Here is a 23,114-nt window from a genome sequence, read left to right on the forward strand (position 1 = left end):
ACCAAATCTCAGAATTTCTTGTCAGGCTGTACGAGTTGAAAATATCCGTAAAACCAGACATATTTTTGTCAATCCTTCCATTTACGATGAACACAATCTTTCTGTGGCTATTAGATGAAATTGTGTAAAAATAGTAGAATGGCATTGTGTTAACACAGTCGAATGGTATTGTGTAAACACTGAATTTCATTGTGTAAACACAGCACAATGGCATTGTGTAAATACATCAGAATGTCGATGTGCAAACAGAAGTTTGGTGATGTGTAAACACAGAAGTATGGCAATATGTAAACACAGTAGTGTGGCAATGCATAAACATAGTAAACTGATATCGCGTTAACACATTGTAATAGTATTGTGTGAACATAGAATAATGACATTGTGTACACACAGTAATATGACATTGTGTATACACAGTAATATGACATTGTGTACACACAGTAATATGACATTGTGTATACACAGTAATATGACATTGTGTACACACAGTAATATGGCATTGTGTAGACACCGTAATATGGCATTGTGTACACACAGTAATATGGCATTGTGTACACACAGAAATATGGCATTGTGTACACACAGTAATATGGCATTGTGTACACACCGTAATATGGCATTGTTTACACACAGTAATATGGCATTGTGTACACACAGTAATATGGCATTGTGTACACACAGTAATATGGCATTGTGTACACACAGTAATATTGCATTGTGTACACACTGTAATATGGCATTGTGTATACATAGTAATATGTCATTGTGTACACACTGTAATATGGCATTGTGTACACACAGTTATATGGCATTGTGTACACACAGTAATATGACAATGCGTGAACACAGAAAAAATGGCATAACAAATTGATTCGATATGAGTTATATGATCTACTGCCCCGAATGCTTGCAAACGTAACACATGTGAATTGTATGCATATTTATTTATATTTCATTGATAATTTTAATGAAATTTGTCACAAAAGCGATAGGAGGTTGATAATAGTTTTAGAATAACAAGGATCAGTCGATGTTGGTTGAATTACTTTCCAACGAAGTTTGTGGCACCACATCCAATTTTGGCACAACAATCCGTCGACTCCTGACAGACGGGCGGAAGCGGGCGTATAGGGTTGCATCTAAAACAGATGTAAACAGATTATAAGTCATGTTTTTAAATAAGAATACTACTGTTAGTATTTTTGTTTAGCGTTCAATTAATTTTAAATATTAAAAATTGGCCTTGTTGTCACAACGCACGAGTTCACAATAGCGTGATGAACGATATCAAAAGAGTGTCCAGTAATAAGTATATGTATTACGTTGTAAAATCGCTAAATTTGAACTGAAACTGAAATCCAAATTGTCTTGGTGTGTCAATGATTTCGTTGATAGATTACAGTGTGCCATTTCCAGCTTCGACGGTATCAAATTGCAATTGTGACTGCAGTTTGTTGAACTAATTTACAAGTACAAAGGTTCGCCACGATCTAGAATTGTTCGGCAGAACATGTACCGCCATGATTGTTGTAACTTGTACCCTGTTGTTGATATTGAAACGTTCTATGTGTTTCGTTTAGTGTTGTTTCGTGTGCCGTGTGCCTGTACCGACCCAGTCGGCTATCCATATTCAATTTTAACGCTTCATGAAAGGACACTGTCAAGTGTTTACTGTTGAACTGACTAACAGCTTGCTTTTTATCGACTCACCCATGGTCAAATAAGTTCTGTCCAAAGTTTATAACTTAAAATTTCAAATATTTTTTTTACTTTGTTAAATGTGTACATTTAACTGATAAAACGGGTCAATTATCATTTTAAAAACTAGAACTTATATTGAAAAACCAACTATAATGTTTAGTCCTGAGAAAAATGTGTATATCTATTGTTTGCTTACACATCTTCACAATTGAAGTTCCCCTTCGAGCCGTCCACGCAGGTACAGTGGAACGGACAGTCCGTCCATGAGTCACCCTCGTCGTAGTATTTACCTCTGTACGCACAAGTTTCTTAAAATGAATATATGGTCGTAAATGTTCAGACATCTTCATCCAATTGCAAGCTTATGTAGTTATTCTATATCGAATTTAACGTACACTTTCATGCATACGATATATTCAAGGTTGTATTGTTCAGCTCAACATAGCATTAACTCTTTATGGAATTGAACAGAGCATTTCTCGTTTAAAAAACTAAGTCAAAATGATTAAAGGCCACGTTGGATCAAAAGGTATGTTATCAAGGACCAATTAATATCATCATAATTTTTGTTTGTACAATCTCAATGTTCTTTATTCCGTCTATCGATCTACTAGATATAATTTATTAAGTTAAATCGTGACGATTAGGAATGGGTTGAGCCCTTGGTGATTATTACACTTACTTTTATGTCATATGAAAAACAGAACGTTGATGGATATTTCGGACATTTTTCTCAGACGGACATTGGTGTTTCTCATTGTTTTCCCGCTAAATTACAAATGCTGCAACACAAAGCGCGTGATAATAGCATAAAGATTTGGTATATCTATACTTCCGTAATGGATAAGCTCACTCAGCCCATTCTAAATCATTTAGATTTTAATTCATGTCATCTAACTGACTTGAAATGCAACCTTATTGGCTGTCAACACAAAATCGGACGCAAGGATTGTGTATCGGATGAGAGGTAGTGGGCGGACCTTTAAACACCCGCAAAATTTGAAATTCTTAATAATTAAGCATAGTACATAATGAATGCCTGTCTGCAATTTCATTGGCTATAAATGTAGGCTGTATTCTAAGCCCGTTTAGAACTTTATTGAGTAGCTCAAGCAAGATGGAGGATGAAGCAAAAGAGTAACATTTGTTCACCCATTCACGCTTTAAAGCTGCACTCTCACAGATTCACGGTTTGGACAACTTTTTTGGTCTTGGAATGAGCCTATTTTTGCATAAAGTCTGCAAACCAGTGATATAACACTGCTGACAAAAGATCTGATCGCAGATTTTCATATTTCCGTTTTCATATATTAAATGGGCTCGTTCCTGGACCAAAAAAAATGTCAAAACGTTTATTCTGTGAGAGTGCAGCATTAAATAATGAATATACTTTAGTAAGGAAGTGCTTACGTGATCAGTATATGTATCATTCATTACTCTTACAATGCACAATTTTTTTAAAGTCATTAGCGATATTGTCCGTCTGAAAATTGTCCGAAACACACATACAGATTACGTTCACATAAAGACCTTTTAACCCCGTGATATGTACACTATACTTTGTAACTGACCTATCTAAAGCAAGTATTCAACATGACGACTTAAAGTATACAAATGCACGATATATCTTAGAAGATAAATGCGAAAGATATCGGCACGTCACTTACTTGGAGGCGCGGTGTTGTTGGTGTCTAAAAAGAGAACATATAAGCATGTTAACATATTTCCTTATGTTAAACATTTACCACACACAATTTGCTTAGAATAATTGTAACTTATCAGCATTCTTTATCTACATAATTAGTGTGTGTATACCACGTGGTAAATTGCGTCATAAATGCTACGTCGGAAGGCAATATTTTGATTTGAAAAAAAAGACTTTAAACAAAGATAACTTCACTATTTCTTCACCATTTGAAATGAAACATGGCGCAGTCTACGCCGATTACAGAGCCCTGCCCTCGGTCTTTTACCAGAGTTTGATTGAGAGTTTTGAGCAAAATGTTGCCTTCCGAGGTAGCATATATGATGGAATTAATCTACATAATGAAGATATAAATTTGGTATGTTGATTCTCAATAAAAAAAAATCACTGAAATTTTGAACTGAATATATTCGTATTGCTTGCAACAGTTTATGGTCTCAAGTTAAGACGGCACGCAATTGGCATACTTGAAATATTGATATACACAGTTTAACAAAGGTCACCCGATGACTTTAAAATCCGCTAACATAACAAGATTAAATCTACTCACATTAAACAGATAAAAAATGACCAGACCAATACTCAATATGGTTAGTAAGAGATATATTATTTTAAATATTTTAATTATTTTAACTTCTGAATTGCCGTCATTTGCAAAACTGAACTTGAATTGGCCTTGAGTTACGAAAGTTATTGACAGTGCAACCGCACTTTTGTCTACTTGACCAATTCCAAAACTTCTGGTATTTCATACGCTACCACCATGTTTTATGGCATAATGCATTTCAAAAGTTGCGTCAAATTGTATTCAATCACAAAGTTCATACTTGTATCTAATAGCTAAAATATATAAAAAATGGTATAGCTTGTTTTCAGTTTAATATAAAACACATATTATTTGGAGTACACGTGATTAATAAAACGATAGAACATCACTTTTTTGTAAAAAAAACTTAATTTGAAACAATAATTGTTTAATTATGTAGTATTCCATTAATTCATGTGATTATTTCTTTATTTTGCTTTTATGATGAAGTGTGAACTAAAGTATTCCATTTAAAGGGACTCGCTAATGTTTTTGGACTAAAAATAAGTTTACTCAAAAATGCATCAGAAAACTCTTATTTTATAGTTATTTAGCTCTTTAATACAGAAACTGTAGAAAAATCCGTAAAGTACAAAAAGATATACTGGTTTTAGTGGGGAGCGAACCCACGCCGGAACAATAAAGAAAAAAATAAGAAAACTCGACGCCAAAAGGTCTGATATAACTATGATTTGAGATTTTAAACTTTATCGAAGACATTGGTAACATCACGTGATAATGTGATGAAACAATCACGCAACAGCCTTTTTGCGAATTGCGTTGCTAACGTTCTTCCAAAGTGTGGTCTTTAAAGACAAAACTTAGGAAAATATCAACATTTGTCGGCTCTCAATATCTTAGTTCAAAAGCTGCACTCTCACAGGTTTACCGTTTTGACAACTTTATATATATATTTTTTTGTCTTGGAATGAGCCAATTTTGCGTAAATATCTGCAAAACAGTGATATAAGACTGCTGACAAAAGATCAGATCGCCGATTTTCATATTTCCGTTCGAAAAATATTTTTTATGGCTGAACCGTTATTTACGTTTACCGTTACGGTTTCAGAAAAAATGCATAAAACATCTATTTTTGACCTTAAATATGAAAATCTGCGACCTGATCTTTTGACAGCAGATTTATATCACTGGTATCCATGTTTTTTCGCATAAATTGGCTCGTTCAAAGACGAAAAATAAAAAAAGTTGTCAAAACGTTCAATCTGCGATAGTGCAGCCTTAAAAACACTCCTTATGATTTGTTTCGTCATACTTTTCTTTCGTAGAAAATGCATTTTACAAACTATGAACAAGTCGCTTTAAATCATTAGGGAAAAAATTGAATTCATTCTTGATTTCTAATAAAAATATAATCTAAACCTTCGTCAATTTCTGAACATATTACAAATTATGACGTCATCTAACCGGTGTGATGTCATCAATTAAAAGAATGCAAATATCGTTAAAAACTGTAGTCTTTATTTTGTGAGCATTACTGGAAATAATCTCAATATCTATTTTACTTATTGTATTAAAAAGATCGCATTTAGTTTTCATTGTAGAATCAACAGGGTACTAGTTTTATGCAATGCATGTATCGCTAGAAGAATCATTGCCTTGTCAGTTTGTGGTATTCGGCATATAATTAGATAAAAGACTTTAAGTAGATGTTTTTAGTTATTTAATACTAGAGAAGGCATGTGATCAAAAGAATTTGGCACTCGTCGTCATTTATTACACATTTTTATTCAACTCGTCCAGAAAATATGTTGAGTAGCTCACCAAGGGCTCGCTTACTAACACATTTCCTTTACTCCTATTTGAAGGCAAGTTGGTTAACCGTTTGATAAGCAAAAGCAATTTCTTAGATGATCTACTAACATGGCGGGAAGGTGGCTTAAAAATAAACAAGAAGTTCCTCTAAAAATGATAATCGGCCGTAGTAATCAAGCGGGATGATTAGTATCTGAATGGTTTGAATGTTTGACTTGTAATAAAGATTGTTTGTGGGGTTATTCCTGAGTCAGTGCAGCTTTTTTAAATGAATATCAAAACCATGCACAGTATTACACGACCACTAACCGCCAGCTCCACCACTAAATGCTGGTGCTTAGAAAATTAGCCGTCGACACTTCCGTGGTGCAGCTGTGCGCTGTGTTTACTTCTACACAAGTGATTATGATTTATATTTCATTTGATTTTTTTTTATATATTCCGTAAATCGGACAATGTGGTACCGTGTAAGAACACGTTAACTGCAGGTTGGCAACGATTTCGTTTCATTATTGTGCGAACTGTTGTGATTGATTAAAATTCTCCCGAATCGGACTTAAAATCGGTGCATATTTTGAGATCTGCAAGCATTTAAAGTACACTTCGATGCTTACACACACCGTAAGTACATTTTGGTGCATAGCAAAATTAAACAGTTATGCTAAGAACTTACACCGGAACACAACCGAACTAATAAGCACTTCTTAAAAAGGAAATATGCACATAATAATTCAAGTGGTGGCGCTGTTGCTCTAGTGTCGAATAGTGGTGGCGCTGTGGAGTACGTTTTGCGCCCGAAGTAATATAAATGTTTAGACTTGTAACGCATATCTTAATTTGCGCAAATAGTGTTCAAAAGAGCGGTATGTCTTATTAAAATATACTATTTTCCTTATATGGCTACATATTCTATTTTCAGTTAAAAAGTGTCCAATCAGTAACTTTTTCATTTATTTCAATTGTAAAAGTTTATAAAATAGTAATAATGTAAAAGTATTTATAAAGCAAAAGGTTCATCTTTGAAAATATGGAAATACATTTGGTGAATATTGCTTTAAATTTCAAGAAAAGACTACATTCACCTAATACGTTACTAATGTATTGAGAAAAGAACCTACTGGGCATTGAAAAGCTCTGCAATGACTTACTTGTACTTAACACGTCACAATAACCACAATAGTTTCGACAGTTTTCCACCGCCCAATTATAGTACTCTCCAATGCAGTAATAGCTTTGATCCAATAAATGACACGATTGTAATTTGTCTGTACACGGCTCCACTGTCTGAGAAGTGGTCATGCCTGCGGTCACTGTATGGCCGGGACAGGACACCGAAGGACAACATTTCCCTGGCGGTATGACCGACGTGCATCCGAATGGTACGTATATTGACGGGGGACATCTAATTAAAGAGATTTATATTAAAACAGGGACGTCTTGACATTGATATAACAAATATAGGTTTTTAACCGGGGACATATAGACATTGTCATAAATGAGACATTCCCTATTTCACTATTGTTGTTTATAAACAACCAGTATATTATTTGCAAGCACAGGAGACGGGCGGACAATAGTTTAGACATTAAACTCTGATTACTCAGGCCATAATACGACGAAACCTTCAACAGCATTTACAGTATGCAAGCTGAAGTTCTGAAGCGCACTATATTTTGTCATGAATATGTTGTCACAATTCTTGTTTGCTGTCATAATGACGATATAATTTAATACAAAATATAATGTCTTACATATCTCTGCATTGGTAGCTGCCGACTGTCTTGTTAACACATGTACAATTATAGTCACATCCATCCGTCCACACCTCGCCTTGCTCATAGATCTTTCCTTTGTACTCGCATGCTTGTACTGAAACTCAACATATTCAATATATACCCAGATGTTGAGTTGTACTCGCATGCTTGTACTGAAACTCAACATATTCAATATATACCCAGATGTTGAGTTGTACTCGCATGCTTGTACTGAAACTCAACATATTCAATATATACCCAGATGTTGAGTTGTACTCGCATGCTTGTACTGAAACTCAACATATTCAATATATACCCTAACCAAGATGTTGAGTTGTACTCGCTTGCTTGCACTGAAACTCAACATATTCAATATATACCCAGATGTTGAGTTGTACTCGTATGCTTGTACTGAAACTCAACATATTCAATATATACCCAGATGTTGAGTTGTACTCGCATGCTTGTACTGAAACTCAACATATTCAATATATACCCAGATGTTAAGTTGTACTCGCATGCTTGTACTGAAACTCAACATATTCAATATATACCCAGATGTTGAGTTGTACTCGCATGCTTGTACTGAAACTCAACATATTCAATATATACCCAGATGTTGAGTTGTACTCGCATGCTTGTACTGAAACTCAACATATTCAATATATACCCAGATGTTGAGTTGTACTCGCATGTTTTAACTGAAACTCAACATATTCAATATATACCCAGATGTTGAGTTGTACTCGCATACTTGTACTGAAACTCAACATATTCAATATATACCCAGATGTTGAGTTGTACTCGTATGCTTGTACTGAAACTCAACATATTCAATATATACCCAGATGTTGAGTTGTACTCGCATGCTTGTACTGAAACTCAACATATTCAATATATACCCAGATGTTGAGTTGTACTCGCATACTTGTACTGAAACTCAACATATTCAATATAAACCCAGATGTTGAGTTGTACTCGCATACTTGTACTGAAACTCAACATATTCAATATATACCCAGATGTTGAGTTGTACTAGCATGCTTGTACTGAAACTCAATATATTCAATATATACCCAGATGTGGAGTTGTACTCGCATACTTGTACTGAAACTCAATATATTCAATATATACCCAGATGTTGAGTTGTACTAGCATGCTTGTACTGAAACTCAATATATTCAATATATACCCAGATGTGGAGTTGTACTCGCATGCTTGTACTGAAACTCATTTTCTTCAATATATACCCAGATGTTAAGTTGTACTCGCATGCTTGTACTGAAACTCAACATATTCAATATATACCCAGATGTTGAGTTGTACTCGCATACTTGTACTGAAACTCAACATATTCAATATATACCCAGATGTTGAGTTGTACTAGCATGCTTGTACTGAAACTCAATATATTCAATATATACCCAGATGTTGAGTTGTACTAGCATGCTTGTACTGAAACTCAATATATTCAATATATACCCAGATGTTGAGTTGTACTAGCATGCTTGTACTGAAACTCAATATATTCAATATATACCCAGATGTGTAGTTGTACTCGCATGCTTGTACTGAAACTCATTTTCTTCAATATATACCCAGATGTGGAGTTGTACTTTTTGCTGAATTGGTGAAAACGAAATAATGACAAACAAGAAATACTCATAACAGTGATCGGTGGTTTTAAACAAAACAAAGGTGTGAAAAAGACCGTACTGGTTGAGTACCTAAATCGGAACTGTACCTAAATATGGAACACCCGTTATAAAAGCGTTTTTCCGATTTTGATCTAACTGTTTATTTACGATTTTAATCAATATAGACGCTTGCCTTAAATACACGTCCCAAATAACATGATACTCCGGTATGTATTTAAAATGCTGCTATCATTCAAAGTTGTTTATGTTCAAATGTCAATACATGGAACTCGGAGAACCGACATCATGCTTGCCACAATTACAGCATACTGGCACAGTCTGTATTTTTTTTTACTTAAATCGTCAAATTTTACTGACAAAAAGACAAGCTGGAAATAAAATAATTTTTTAGTTTACTTAAACAAAACATGTAGCAACAACTTTAAAATAAAACACAAAAATAAATACGAATTAAAACTGTTCCATATTTAGGTACTCCAGGGACAAAAATGGCAGTCCTTGACTGTGCTGTTAATAAAGTACATTTCATGCAGATTGGAAGTATCTTGAAAAACACCATTTATATCAACCCATTGGTCTTGAATCCTAGTATGCTGTGGTGCAAATCTAACTAAAAATATTTCAAAAAGTGCGGAAAGTGTTCCGATTCAGGTACTCACCCAGTATAGGATTGTAAGTCCTACTTCAGTCCCAAACGCTGCACGTTGACGTCATTGTCTACGTGCGTTTTTCGTTTTGAATAACGTAAATAGTTCTTAGTTCTGATCATTGTTTTCTATTAAGCCGCCCCTGATTTAAATGTAAATCCAAGATTTTGCTCGTGTAGAACAAATATTGAGAAAATAATTGAGATGTCTATTTGTGTTAGCCGTTATTAAAGCTGCACTCTAACAGATTTGCCAGTTTTACAACTTTTTTATTTTTTGTCTTGGAAAGAGCAAAATTTTGCGTAAATATCTGCAAACCAATGATATAAGATTGCTAACGAAAGATCAGATCGCAGATTTTGATTTTTCCGTTCGAAGATTAGTGTTTTATGGCTTAAACTAACGGTTTTAAAAAAATGCATTAAACATCATTTTTTTAACTTTAATATAAAAGTCTGCGATCTAATTTTTTTGTCAGCAGTCTTATATAACTGGTTTCCATGGATTTTCGCAAAAATTGGTTAGTTCCAAGACAAAAAGTTAAAAAGTTGTCAAAACGTTCAATCTGAAAGTACAGCTTTAAAGGAAAGAGTGAGAAATGTCAGTTGGTAGTACATTGTAGTAGAAAGAAAGGTGAGTGTAATTTATATTATGAAATTGGATGTTATTTATATTATGGAATTGGATGTAATTTATATTATAAAATTGGATGTTATTTATATTATGGAATTGGATGTAATGTATATTATGAAATTGGATGTTATTTATATTATGGAATTGGATGTAATGTATATTATGAAATTGGATGTTATTTATATTATGAAATGTGGATGTAATTTATATTATGAAATGTGGATGTAATTTATATTATGAAGTGTGGATGTAATTTATATCATGAAATGTGGATGTAATTTATATTATGAAATGTGGATGTAATTTATATTATGAAGTGTGGATGTTATTTATATCATGAAATGTGGATGTAATTTATATTATGAAGTGTGGATGCAATTTATATCATGAAAGGTGGATGTTATTTATATCATGAAATGTGGATGTAATTTATATTATGAAGTGTGGATGCAATTTATATCATGAAATGTGGATGCTATTTATATTATGAAATGTGGATGTAATTTATATCATGAAGTGTGGATGTAATTTATATCATGAAGTGTGGATGCAATTTATATTATGAAATGTGGATGTAATTTATATTATGAAGTGTGGATGTAATTTATATCATGAAATGTGGATGTAATTTATATTATGAAGTGTGGATGTAATTTATATTATGAAGTGTGGATGTAATTTATATTATGAAATGTGGATGTAATTTATATTATGAAATTGGATGTTATTTATATTATGAAAGGATGATGTAATTTATATTATGAAATGTGGATGTAATTTATATTATGAAATGTGGATGTAATTTATATTATGAAATTGGATGTAATTTATATTATGAAAGGTGGATGTAATTTATATTATGAAATGTGGATGTAATTTATATCATGAAGTGTGGATGTAATTTATATTATGAAAGGATGATGTAATTTATATCATGAAAGGTGGATGTAATTTATATCATGAAATGTGGATGTAATTTATATTATGAAATGTGGATGTAATTTATATCATGAAATGTGGATGTAATTTATATCATGAAGTGTGGATGTAATTTATATTATGAAAGGATGATGTAATTTATATCATGAAAGGTGGATGTAATTTATATCATGAAATGTGGATGTAATTTATATGATGAAATTGGATGTAATTTATATCATGAAATTGGATGTTATTTATATCATGAAAGGTGGATGTAATTTATATCATGAAAGGATGATGTAATTTATATCATGAAATGTGGATGATGTAATTTATATCATGAAATGTGGATGTAAATTATATCATAAAATAAGGATGTAATTTATATTATGAAGTGTGGATGTAATTTTTATTATGAAGTGTGGATGTAATTTTTATTATTAAATTGGATGTAATTTATATCATGAAGTGTGGATGTAATTTATATCATGAAAGGTGGATGTAATTTATATTATGAAGTGTGGATGTAATTTTTATTATGAAGTGTGGATGTAATTTTTATTATTAAATTGGATGTAATTTATATCATGAAATTGGATGTAATTTATATCATGAAAGGTGGATGTAATTTATATCATGAAATGTGGATGTAATTTATATTATGAAATTGAATTTGTGTTGTACTAAAATTATTTCGTGAACAGAATACTCATTGCAAAAGGCTGTTATGTGCTCGAGTCCAATAAGCATGTACTATGAGTACAAGAATGGAATACCACCTCCCAGATCCGAATGAAGTTCCAATAACATTGTTATTATATTCATTTCTTGTTAAAACATTTTATAGGACACATCTTAACAGTAAAGTAAATTTTCTCTATCTATGTCACTAACCTAGTATGCTCTATATAGCCGCATTGCACTAGGTCGTAGGGTTATGGATAAACGTATGTGTGATATGTATTGCTTGTAACCTTCGCATGCATATACATGATAAGTCGCTTTGTATTAACAGTGATTTGACCATTTACTCACACCATTCACTAATAGGACCCTCATGATTATAGAAAGCGTATACTTTTGATGTTGGTAAAAATGAAGTAGTTCACAACTGGATTGATACGATCAACTTACATTATTATCACTACCAGTGTGTGTGAACCACGTGATAAATTGTGTCATAAATGCTACGTCGGAAGGCAATACTTTCATTTGAAAAAAATACTTTAAACAAAGATATTTTCACTATTTCTTCACCATTTTAAATGAAATATAGCGCAGTCTACGCCGCTTACAGATCCTTGCCTTCGGCCTTTTACCAGAGTTTGATTGAGAGTTTAGTTACTTAAAACACTTTTCACAATACGGCCGTCTGACGGAGCACTGTCAAAACATGATTTTGGAAACAAGTTTGTCGAAGTGTTTGATGAAACTGATGACTTTATCAAATTTCGATGATAAAACAAATGCGGGGCTCTTTAAGAGGCATAGACTGCCCTTTGTTTCATTTGAAAAAGGTCTTGTACAAGAAAAGATATTGTCTTCATTTTAAGCAAAATTCTGCCTTCCGACGTAGCATATATGACGTAATTTATCACGTGGTATACACACATTGACTATATTTACTCACCAAAGATGCAGCTCACTATTACTATCGCTATTGTAAATGCTGAAAATAAAATGGTTTGGAGGTTGTCATGCAAATATATTAGTCATGATGAGAACATTATAAACATTATTTAAATTCACTTACATACTTCTTGGAAAAAACAGTTTTATCTAAACACAAACATTTTACACGAAATTGTAGAAACGCGCCATTCCCAGACCCGTTGAAAGCGTAGTTTAAACAATTAATTGTTTACAAAAACACATTCTGTTCACAAGTCTTTATTATTTTACCTCAATATGATCATATCACATTTATAAGCAAAATATAACATTTGATTTCGTTGCGACTAATAGTTGTAATTTCTGTTCTTGTAAAATATATAAAGCTCAGTCAGCTGCCCCTTTTTACTGTACCAATGTACCATTGAGGAGTGAAATATTTCTGTTTTATGTTGCCAGCAAGCATACGACAAATTTGTAAAAATGTATCTGACATGATACTTCAATAAAAAAAACGTAATACCGTAATCTACAATTTAAGGCAAATACACTTAAAAGCCGTTGCAGTTTAATTTGGTTAAAAAAGAACATAGTAACACATACCGAATCCTGCCATGTTCAAAAGAAACACTGCTGTTGGTTAGCTTTGGAAAAGTTCTTCTTATATATCTTAAGAAAAAAATCTGTCCTGCTTAGTGCATCGTTATCATCGTTCAGAAGCCGGACATTCCGCCTCCACTACAACAGGTTGACCCTAACAGGCCGGAACTGATTAATTGGGGAATGGTCATAACAAGGTTCATATCAGTTCACATTCAATTTAGAATACAGCCTAAATTGTCTGTCAATGCAATTGCAGATAGGCATTTATTAAGTACTACGCTTAATCATTAAGAATTTCGTCTTTCGCGGTTGTTTAAAGGTCCGTTACATGCCAATCATCCGATACACAATTCCTGCGTCAGTTTTCGCGTTTACAATGTGTCAGCCAATGAGGTTGTATTCTAATAAGATGACCTGAGATAATATTTTCATGATTAAGAAGGGCTCGTTCTCTACGCTCACTTAGCCCATTCTAAATTTTACTTCATGTCTAACTATCACTTTGTCATTCGTTGAAAGTATTGTCTTCAACCACATATTATTTAATTACCATTCAAACGGTTGTGATGTGTAGAGAAATATCACATTAAACTTATACCGAAGAATAACGTTACAAGCACGCCATTTCGGCCTTATATAATTGCAAAATAAGCCTTTTATCATAATTTAATTTCAATTGATTTCAAGAACAGAAACACAAACTCTAAGCCTTTTCTCTAGTGTAGCTTCAGTCATTTATTGTACATATAAGATATGAGCAAGCATTTCCCTTTATATTATGATACTAACATCACACTGTACACCAATACATCCATATTATACAAACTCGCCAATTGCTCGATGAAATGACACGATCACTTGTATATCGGACACCTTATAGCTGCACTCTTACATTTTGACCGTTTTGTCAACTGTTTTTTTTTGTTTAGGAATGACACTTTTTTGCGTAAATTTGTCGAAACCAGTGATATAAGACTACTGACAAAAGACCAAACCGTAGTTTTTCATATCAACGTTTCGAAATTGATGTTTTATGGCTAAATGTTACTAACTCTTTACGAAGAATAAAATTCACCACAGTTTTTCAACCAATTGAGATTTGTTCTATTGTGACTTATCTTGCATGACTGATTTGAAGGCATTGACACCAGAATAAGCTGATTCCGAGATATATTTGTTAAATGTCATAACTGTTAATCTTTTAGAGTGCAGCTTTACAACGATTGGACTACGTTAACACCCACATTAGTCGAAAATTGGGACACTTTTTTATTAAATATATTTTACATATGTACTGCAGAATGCAATATCTTAATGGAAAAGCTATAGACCATATGAAAACGAAGCAACGTAAGTATAATAAATACTCTAAAGAAACGGCATTTGACCGGCAGCGAGGTAAAAATTGTATCGGAGCGGTTAAAAGGTGTATATGCAAGTGATAAAGGATAGGCTGTTTTGATACAATGGCCTGTGATAACACGGTATAGGGTTAAACTACTATTTACGAGGTCTATCTCCAGGCGTGAGACCACAGTTATTTTTACTATATGTTTCATATAGACACTAACCTGGCTTTTGACTTTATACACACCCCAATTGAAAAACAAGGACATGGCATCTCTAGAACAATTCAAGACACAAAATATAATCACAAGAAAACACCATGTTAACCATTGACCCGACTGTCAAAATTGAGTTCAAATACATAACCCTTCCGCCAGGGAGTCAATCGGCTACAAACAACTAATTTTCAGACTTCCACAAGCTATGATTTTTCCAATATTTACATTGAAAACTATCAATTTCTGCAATAGAGTGTCAACTTCAGTCAAGTTCTCTGCAAAAAGAACATTTTTTGCTTCTTTTTCATTCAATTTTAATAAAATATTGATACTTGAACACAAGCACTCTTTGTTTCTGTATTCACATCCGGATCTTGGTCAACGGGGGGCAGATAACTGTGGTCTTGAGCCTATTTAAGCAACATTTTTTCAGAAACAGACTTCAAAACTCCTATAGTTCAGCTTCAGGCTATATGCAACACATACTGAAAGTTTGGCAATGATATATCAAACACTAAATGAATGAGACAAGTATTAGCACCTGTGGTATTTTCATAAAAAGCAGAAACAGCCATTTCCCTCAAATGTTAAGCCGCAAACCTTTGAAGAGCCATTATTTCCTTATGCATTGGAATAATTTGACCAAGTAAAGTTTTCCTTGTAGCTTTTAATGGTGTCTATAGAACAGCACCACAAAACTGGCCTGCCTACTCTTTTAAGATTTTTTCTAAGCAAAATAAGGTTTTTCCACTTCATCGGCTTAGTGTTTTATATAAAAAATGACATAGAGCCCAACTGAAATGCCTCAACTTGTCAAAATTTTGCTTTTCTGGTCCACTTATATACAAAGGTAACAGAACTGTTCAGTTTAACACAAGAAATTTAGTGATAATGTGTTAATAGACAGTCTAAACAACACTATATGCCAAATTGTTGGCTTCCGGGACAAATGGCGCAACAAAGGAAATGGCAAAAAACACACCAAAACTTAAAGATTCATGACAACTGCTAGTGTTTTCATGTATGAGGTGGCTACATGATGTAGAAAATGCAGAGATAGCATTATTATGCCCATTTTTAAAAAAAAATTACTTTAAGAATCTGTTTTGAAGGCTAGATTTGGCATTAAATTCAGAGTACAGCACTTCACTATTGTCTATAAGATGCTTATTTACACCTGATTTGCTATAAATCTCACTCATTGGAATCATTTACACACAAACAAACACTACAGAGTTGACTAACATCTTCATTCTTCTGAAATATTGGATTCAGAGCTGCATCTCCTGGATTCAGATTGCAGGACTACCGCCTGGGGAAAAGGCCGCAGCTAACTGGAGCTTATTGGCACATCATGATCTGCAAGCAAGACACAAAAGCAATGTTTTACACAAATAAAACTATCTGCCACTACTGTTAAAGTTTGAAAAAGGCCTGTAAACACTCATTTGAGGCATACACAACCTTTAATATAGTCATAAATGTGATAAATATGCAGAAAAGTTCATGAATTCAAAGATTTTCAGGACAAATTTAATAGAATATATAGTCTTTTGGACATTTTGCAATCAGTTTTTAACAACTCAAAGGTAAACCTCATCTTATTGAGTACCCAGATCCTGGAGATATTAAACCGCTGTATCGTTTCAGCAGCAGTCTCTTCTAGGTCAACTTGATGAAAAATGGACAGGTCTGACTCGATCTGAGTGTATGACTGGGGGCAGGACATTGTGTCATACCATTGCTGTAGGCTGGGTTGAGGACAGTAACATTGATCTTGAAGGACTGGGCCTGAAAATATTTGGCTCTGATTGTCTCGTGATAAATGGTCTTGTCCATAGAGCAAGGTAAATTTAATAATTCCATGGTTGTTAATCCAATGAAAGTAATATGTTGTTGTTTAACAAATAACAATACCTGATATATTTTTTAGCAAATGTTAACATTCCAGTAAATTAATTATCAGATCAAGATAAATCTAATTGCCTATAAATACCGGTATGCTGTGTAAGTACATCAATTCTGATGCATATTATTAAAATAAACCAAAGTTGTTTTTGTTATATGGAAAACTTATTAAAAATTATCATTGATTTTTGTTTTTTTAACCATAAAATCTGTATCAGCCAGGCACGCACTGGCCAGCTGCCAATTTGTTTATTTCACAAAATAATATAAAACCAGCTATCTTATTGTTGTTGCAAATATCTTTATACTTGTCAGCCTGCATGGCTGAACTGCCAATGTAATTCCATATAAAAACAACTATTGACCTAATATAACGTTGATTTTCATTTTGGCTTTCTAAATGATTCTATTAGAATCTGTCTTGTGATTCCATTGGCAGAGGGCCTATAAACTGAAGCATTTTAATTAATTAAATACAAACATTGTGATTCAATATTCTATTTTAGTACTGATAAAAGCATTGTTTTCAAATGGATAATCTTAGTGTAATTATCCTTGGGACAAATGTGTTCTTAGTTAGTTCAAACAAAACATTAAAATATAATAATTTTGCAACATAATTGACCTTACGACAGCGGCTTCTAAGCCACGCCATATCAGAGTGCACAAGATCATCCATTTACTACTTTTATGAAAGTTTTATCTAAATATGAAAGTGGTAATGAAACACTTATCACGAAGGTTATTTTAAAAGGCCTAGGGAAGCTGTAAGAAGACATGCTTAAGTAATAAAGTAATAAATTGAGGTAGTTGGTGACAACTTAAGTGTGGGTAGCAAAACAGCTGACTAGATCAGATGGCTTTTCTCCCATATCATAGTCCTAAATCAATTAGAAACAAGTTTTGAGTAATAACAATGTATTAATGGTCTACTCTTTATTGTTATTCTTTTTCATTTATTTTCTAAAACTTTTGATAGAAGTATTGATGAGAAAGCATTCTGGCACTAAAGAGTTATAAAAACTGATTAATGCTACCGCTAATTTTTCCTGTTATCCTGTTATATTCATCTTCATCAATTTTCTCAAAGTTTTAATAGTAGTATTAATGAGAAAGCTATATGAATAAAATACAATTAAGTTTCAAATAAATGTTAACAAGATGCCTGTTTTTAAAATTGTTTTAGAAGTTGGAAGCAAACAATTACTTTCAGCATTTTTTTTCTACTAAAAACATTAATTACACTAAATGATTAAAACCTAGTTATTGAAGGCACAGCAATTATTGTAATTTACCATCATACACAGCTATATGGGTATGTTAAAGCAAGGCTCTCTTCTTCACGCCAATGCTGATAACGAACAAGGGACACTCAATAATTTCATTTATAGATAATTTAATCTCACCTGTCAGTGAGAAGGGTGAATCTCCTAGCTGTTTATCGTCCTTAGTGATGGTGATCTGCAGATCTCTGAGTGTCTCGTAGATGCGAAAAGTGATGAGGTACATGCCGTCCTTCTTGTCAAGGACCCGCATATACACCCGCACACGCTGTCCCCCCACCTGGGAAAGCCCGACCTCGAAAGGCCTCTCACCTGCAGACTGCGTGTAACTGTGTAAAGGGTGGAATTTATAGATTATATTGCTTTATAGAAATAATGCTTATGATAAAAATCTAGTCTAAGTTATAACTAAGAAAACTGTAATCAGAGTGTTCTTAAATTTGAACACCCAATGCAGTGTTGTTTTTTCATCATTTTGTGAATGGCGCCAGCGCTTTAATCTGACTGGGAAATTTGGGAATTCCAATTCTGCCTGGAAATGAAGAAGAATGCTTTTTAAAAAAAGCCGAAAAGATAATGAATGTGATCAAGTTTGTACTTTCAGAAGACACCAATTTGTCCTTACAAAAATCCGTTTTTGAGTCCAATGTATTTATGATATTATTTTTTTACAAAACAGAAATTGGGAATGTAATTTTTCAATTTGGAAAAAAAGTATGTTTAAGAACTGGCAATGATCCCCCAAAACTTGGCCTTAAATTGGTCTGTAAAAATCACTGCAATGTATGTTTATAAACTCATCTTGTAATCTGTCTGTGAACTTGGGACAAATGCAGGAATACAGACTCTGGATATAGCCATTTGACCACAAACCCAGATGACTGAAATAAATTTTACATAAGCAACCCAGTTTGTGGGTTATCATGTAGTTCTCTGTATTGCTCCGTAATAGTTGCCCTAAGAATACAATTATCTCGTTTCTCATTGTATAACTTGAGAAACCAATGGACTGCTCAATATATAATAGATTTTAATATTCTCTATTAAGTGACAAGGAGTTTGTAGTGTGTTTGAGGTTTAGAGCCCACTTGCAGAATTTTCTATGTACCCTTTCTATCACCCCGACTGAATATAGCCCCACACTTCTGAATTATAGTTCAAACTAGACAAAACAAATGCATCAAATAGAATAAATGTAATATCAATAAATTTCTTGAGCAAGGCCTTATGCGAATTGATAGATTGCAATTCATTGCCAGCCAGTGTGCTAGCCACCTGCATGGAAGATCCACCACTGGAAAATACAACACCGAGGTAGTTAAACAATTTGACAATATCAACAGCTTGATCATTACAAGTCCACTTATCACTTTCACCTTTACGCCAACCTTTTTCCACATCGACTGTCAAATTCCATTTGCTAAAATAAGTGCTAAATTCATTTAAAGATTCTTGTAATCCCTCCCTTGCCTCTGACAAAATAGCTGCGTCATCTGCAAACAGCAATAAATATACTGAGATCTCATCAATTGTGAGACCTGCATATAGACCTTGTTGTAAAAGATGTTTGATGCTATTGAGGGAGAATTCACAGAAATCTGACAAAGACCATAAGTGTTTTTGATGCAGTGACTTTCACCTCACTATACATCAACCACAACCTGGGACAAAACCTTGCCATCAACACCATTATAACAGAGAGGAACATTTTAACATGAATTCTTGCACATTGGAACATGAATTATTGCACATTTTACCATGAATTATTGCACATTGTAACATTAATTAGTGCACAATTTTGTAACATGAATGATTGTACATTGTAACACAAATTTAGTACCACCTCATGGACAAGCTGCATTTATTTCCACATTTGAGGCCCCATGAGTTGTATAGCCCAAACTTATATAATTAGGAAATGGACAAAAATTAACTAATGTAATCAATATGTTGAATGTAAAGTATTTCAACAAAGGCACTTCATTGGGACCTCACCGGAGGAGTAAACTTCTTCTTCTTCCCAAACCAAAGACAGAGGCTAAATTTTAAAATGATTTTTTAATCTGCAGGTCAGTATTATTAGCCTGATACTGTAGTCAGTCAACCATCAACATAACAACTGTTAAAACAATAAAAACATATATTCCTGTCAAATAAGAAAAACACCTTTGCCAGAAGGGAAAAAACACGAGTGATTCACCAAGTCACAGCTCTTAATTAAAATAAACATTACGTTCAGGTAGGTAAATGGGTTTTATATAAATTCAAAATGTGTGACATTTATCTATAGATCATGCACAAATAAGGATACAATATAACAGTGATTTTCTGAGGAAAAAAAACAGTTTAGAATGAAAGATTATGGTATAATTCATCTACAATCTGAATCACAACTTTTGACTTCCGAATTGGGAAAATTTCTGACTTTCAAAATTGCTGAAATACAACACCATGCCATAATAGCTGATATAATAGCAAATATGCATACTTATTATAACTACACTTCACTGTATGAGTGTTCATGCCTACACCAATAGGATCACATGACAGATCCATAGTAGGCATTTACAAGAGCTTTGACAATCAAAAAATCCATAAGGCAGATTCCAAAAGTGCCAAATTTCCATTTAGTTAAGAAAACAACTGTCAAGTTTTCATTTGGATATTTTTTTTTTCTTAAGTGGGTTCAGAAACCTCAGGCATGTGCACTGGCTAATATAAAGGCATTTACACCGCATTTCACACTAAGAAAGTAAGCATTTGTTTTTCATCTTCTAAATGATAAGTTGGCTCTGGGCTGTGCTTGGCCTGTCAACTTAATCATTGCAAAGATTAAAAATAAACACTAACTATTGCTTGGGAAGGGTCTTGTACAGAACTTGTTTGTTTTTCAAGAAATATGTTGCTTTTTTATTTATTCAGTGAAACTGTATTAACTGTCAGATTAGAAAAATGGTATATTTTAAGGGAAAATTGCAACTTTCGCAAGGCTTGATAGCATTCAGAAGGCTGTAAATTGCACTGTAACCACACAAAAGAACTGTTAATAATTAAATAATTTAGAAATATATAGTTACATACACAATCAAATTACATGAATATCTGATAGATATAGCAATACATTTCATCAAATCACGCAGCAACAACAGCAATTTTGTTTTGACAAAGCATTGAACGCATCCTAATGTTGTATCTCATGGTTTCTTTGTCTAATGAATGTGCACACTTTTATCATGGAGCAGTTTGATGACATTCTTTACCTATGATTTCATATCTATTATCATAATTACAATTTTGTAAATTCCTAATGTTTTAATTTAAAGTTGTAATTATAAAAAATTGACAGTCGTTGAAATAAGTCTTTTGTATTAACAAGCCCAAATTCTTATATTATTGCTTGGCATCAAATTTTTGAAAGAGCCCTGCTATATATTATATTAAATCCAGAATTTGAGCAAGCCCACAAAGCATTTTACCTGAGTGCAGGGCTTACGGGCTTGTGCTAATTTCGACCACTGCCTTGATGTATGAATTATCAGCAACAATATTAAATTGCTCTGTGAATTAACACTATCTATCAAACCAAATCTGAACATATCGATCACAACTTGACAAGGTCTTTGTTTGAGCATTGGAAAATATTAAGTTTAGTTTTTAAAATATAATGATATCCTTTACTAAATATTACTATATCCAAGTCCATTGTGTAGACAATTGACACTTAAATTTCATAGCATATAGTAATTTTTAGATGAAAATATATGGTTGATTAATTAAGCCAGTTTCGAAATATGTATGTAATGTGGGCTATTCAAATACCAATATATAAATGATAAAAGTCACCATTTTGTCCAAATAGAAATTGAGGAACAATTCCATTTGTCAACACATAGTCTTTGATAGGTAACTACAACAATGGAGATAAAAGAAAATCGTTTCTCTATCCTATGTGTATGCATTTAGATTTCGGTGGAAAGAAAAAGACATGAACAATTTTACAAACAAGTTTTTTGTTTTTCACTAACAAACTCTTTTGAACTCACTGTAGAACTTTTAAGCTATTTTTTGATGATCAAATTTCATGTTTGTAATTTTCCATACCTTCAAATTTCCTTCATTCAAATGATGTATAACTTGTGTAAAAAATGATATTTTATCTGTTAAACTTCAACTTAAAGAAGTAAAGATATTTTAAATTTAAACTTACGTCTATACTGCAACAATTTAAATCATAGAGTGCGCATTGGACATTTATCCCACTCATGTACTTAATAATATTTTGGCAGACAGTTAATTCAGTGTACCTAAATTTGTACATTTTTTATCCTATTTTTTCTCAGAAAATTATCAATGTATGCCAGTATGGTACATGCAGTGACAGGTGCAGAATTTAGGCCTTTAAGATACTCACTTGTCTCCGTTGAACTTTATAAGCTGAATAAAGAAGTATCTTGCTGGTACACAAAAGTCTGCTCTTAACCCCGGTCCCCATATTTTCGTTTTTGACCAGTCTATGTCTTCTTCTGTGTCTGTGTTCCCGGAATGTGCAGACGAAATTATTGACAACAGCATAACACAAAAAGAAACAACGTGATATAAACTTAACATGTTTCGCTGTTTACTTTTAGATGAAACAAATTACACCTGTAGCAAAGATATAAACACGAAAATCAACAATAAACATCACAACAAACAACCACAAAGTTCTGACTCCTTCTCCTGACTCTGTCTACTTTCACTTTGATGTCAAGCGCTTTGTTGATGCA

General features: G+C 33.1%; 1 protein-coding gene across 1 annotated transcript; it reads right to left on the reverse strand.

The window, feature by feature from the left end:
* Window positions 1-1,042: 1,042 nt before the first annotated feature.
* LOC128244458 (protein O-glucosyltransferase 2-like) lies at window positions 1,043-23,094 on the reverse strand. The gene is made up of 6 exons (XM_052962460.1): window positions 22,760-23,094; window positions 18,472-18,677; window positions 16,753-16,948; window positions 3,369-3,392; window positions 1,898-1,993; window positions 1,043-1,139 (listed from the first exon to the last, which is right to left on the reverse strand). Exons 1-6 carry the CDS (start codon window positions 22,954-22,956, stop codon window positions 1,043-1,045), a joined length of 816 nt encoding a protein of 271 aa, XP_052818420.1. The 5' UTR covers window positions 22,957-23,094.
* Window positions 23,095-23,114: the final 20 nt, after the last annotated feature.

The sequence above is a fragment of the Mya arenaria genome, chromosome 8, assembly GCF_026914265.1.
Source record: "Mya arenaria isolate MELC-2E11 chromosome 8, ASM2691426v1".
NCBI classification, from domain to species: Eukaryota; Metazoa; Mollusca; class Bivalvia; order Myida; family Myidae; genus Mya; species Mya arenaria.

Excerpts from the sequence above, each read along its gene's own strand:
- LOC128244458 (XM_052962460.1), bottom strand. The coding sequence starts at position 22,956 with ATGTTAAGTTTATATCACGTTGTTTCTTTTTGTGTTATGCTGTTGTCA. Across the intron at positions 3,393-16,752 it reads TGGGTACTCAATAAGATGAG|ACACCAACAACACCGCGCCT; the intron begins GTTTACCTTTGA and ends TTCTCTTTTTAG. Across the intron at positions 1,994-3,368 it reads CAACAACACCGCGCCTCCAA|AGGTAAATACTACGACGAGG; the intron begins GTAAGTGACGTG and ends TTGTGCGTACAG.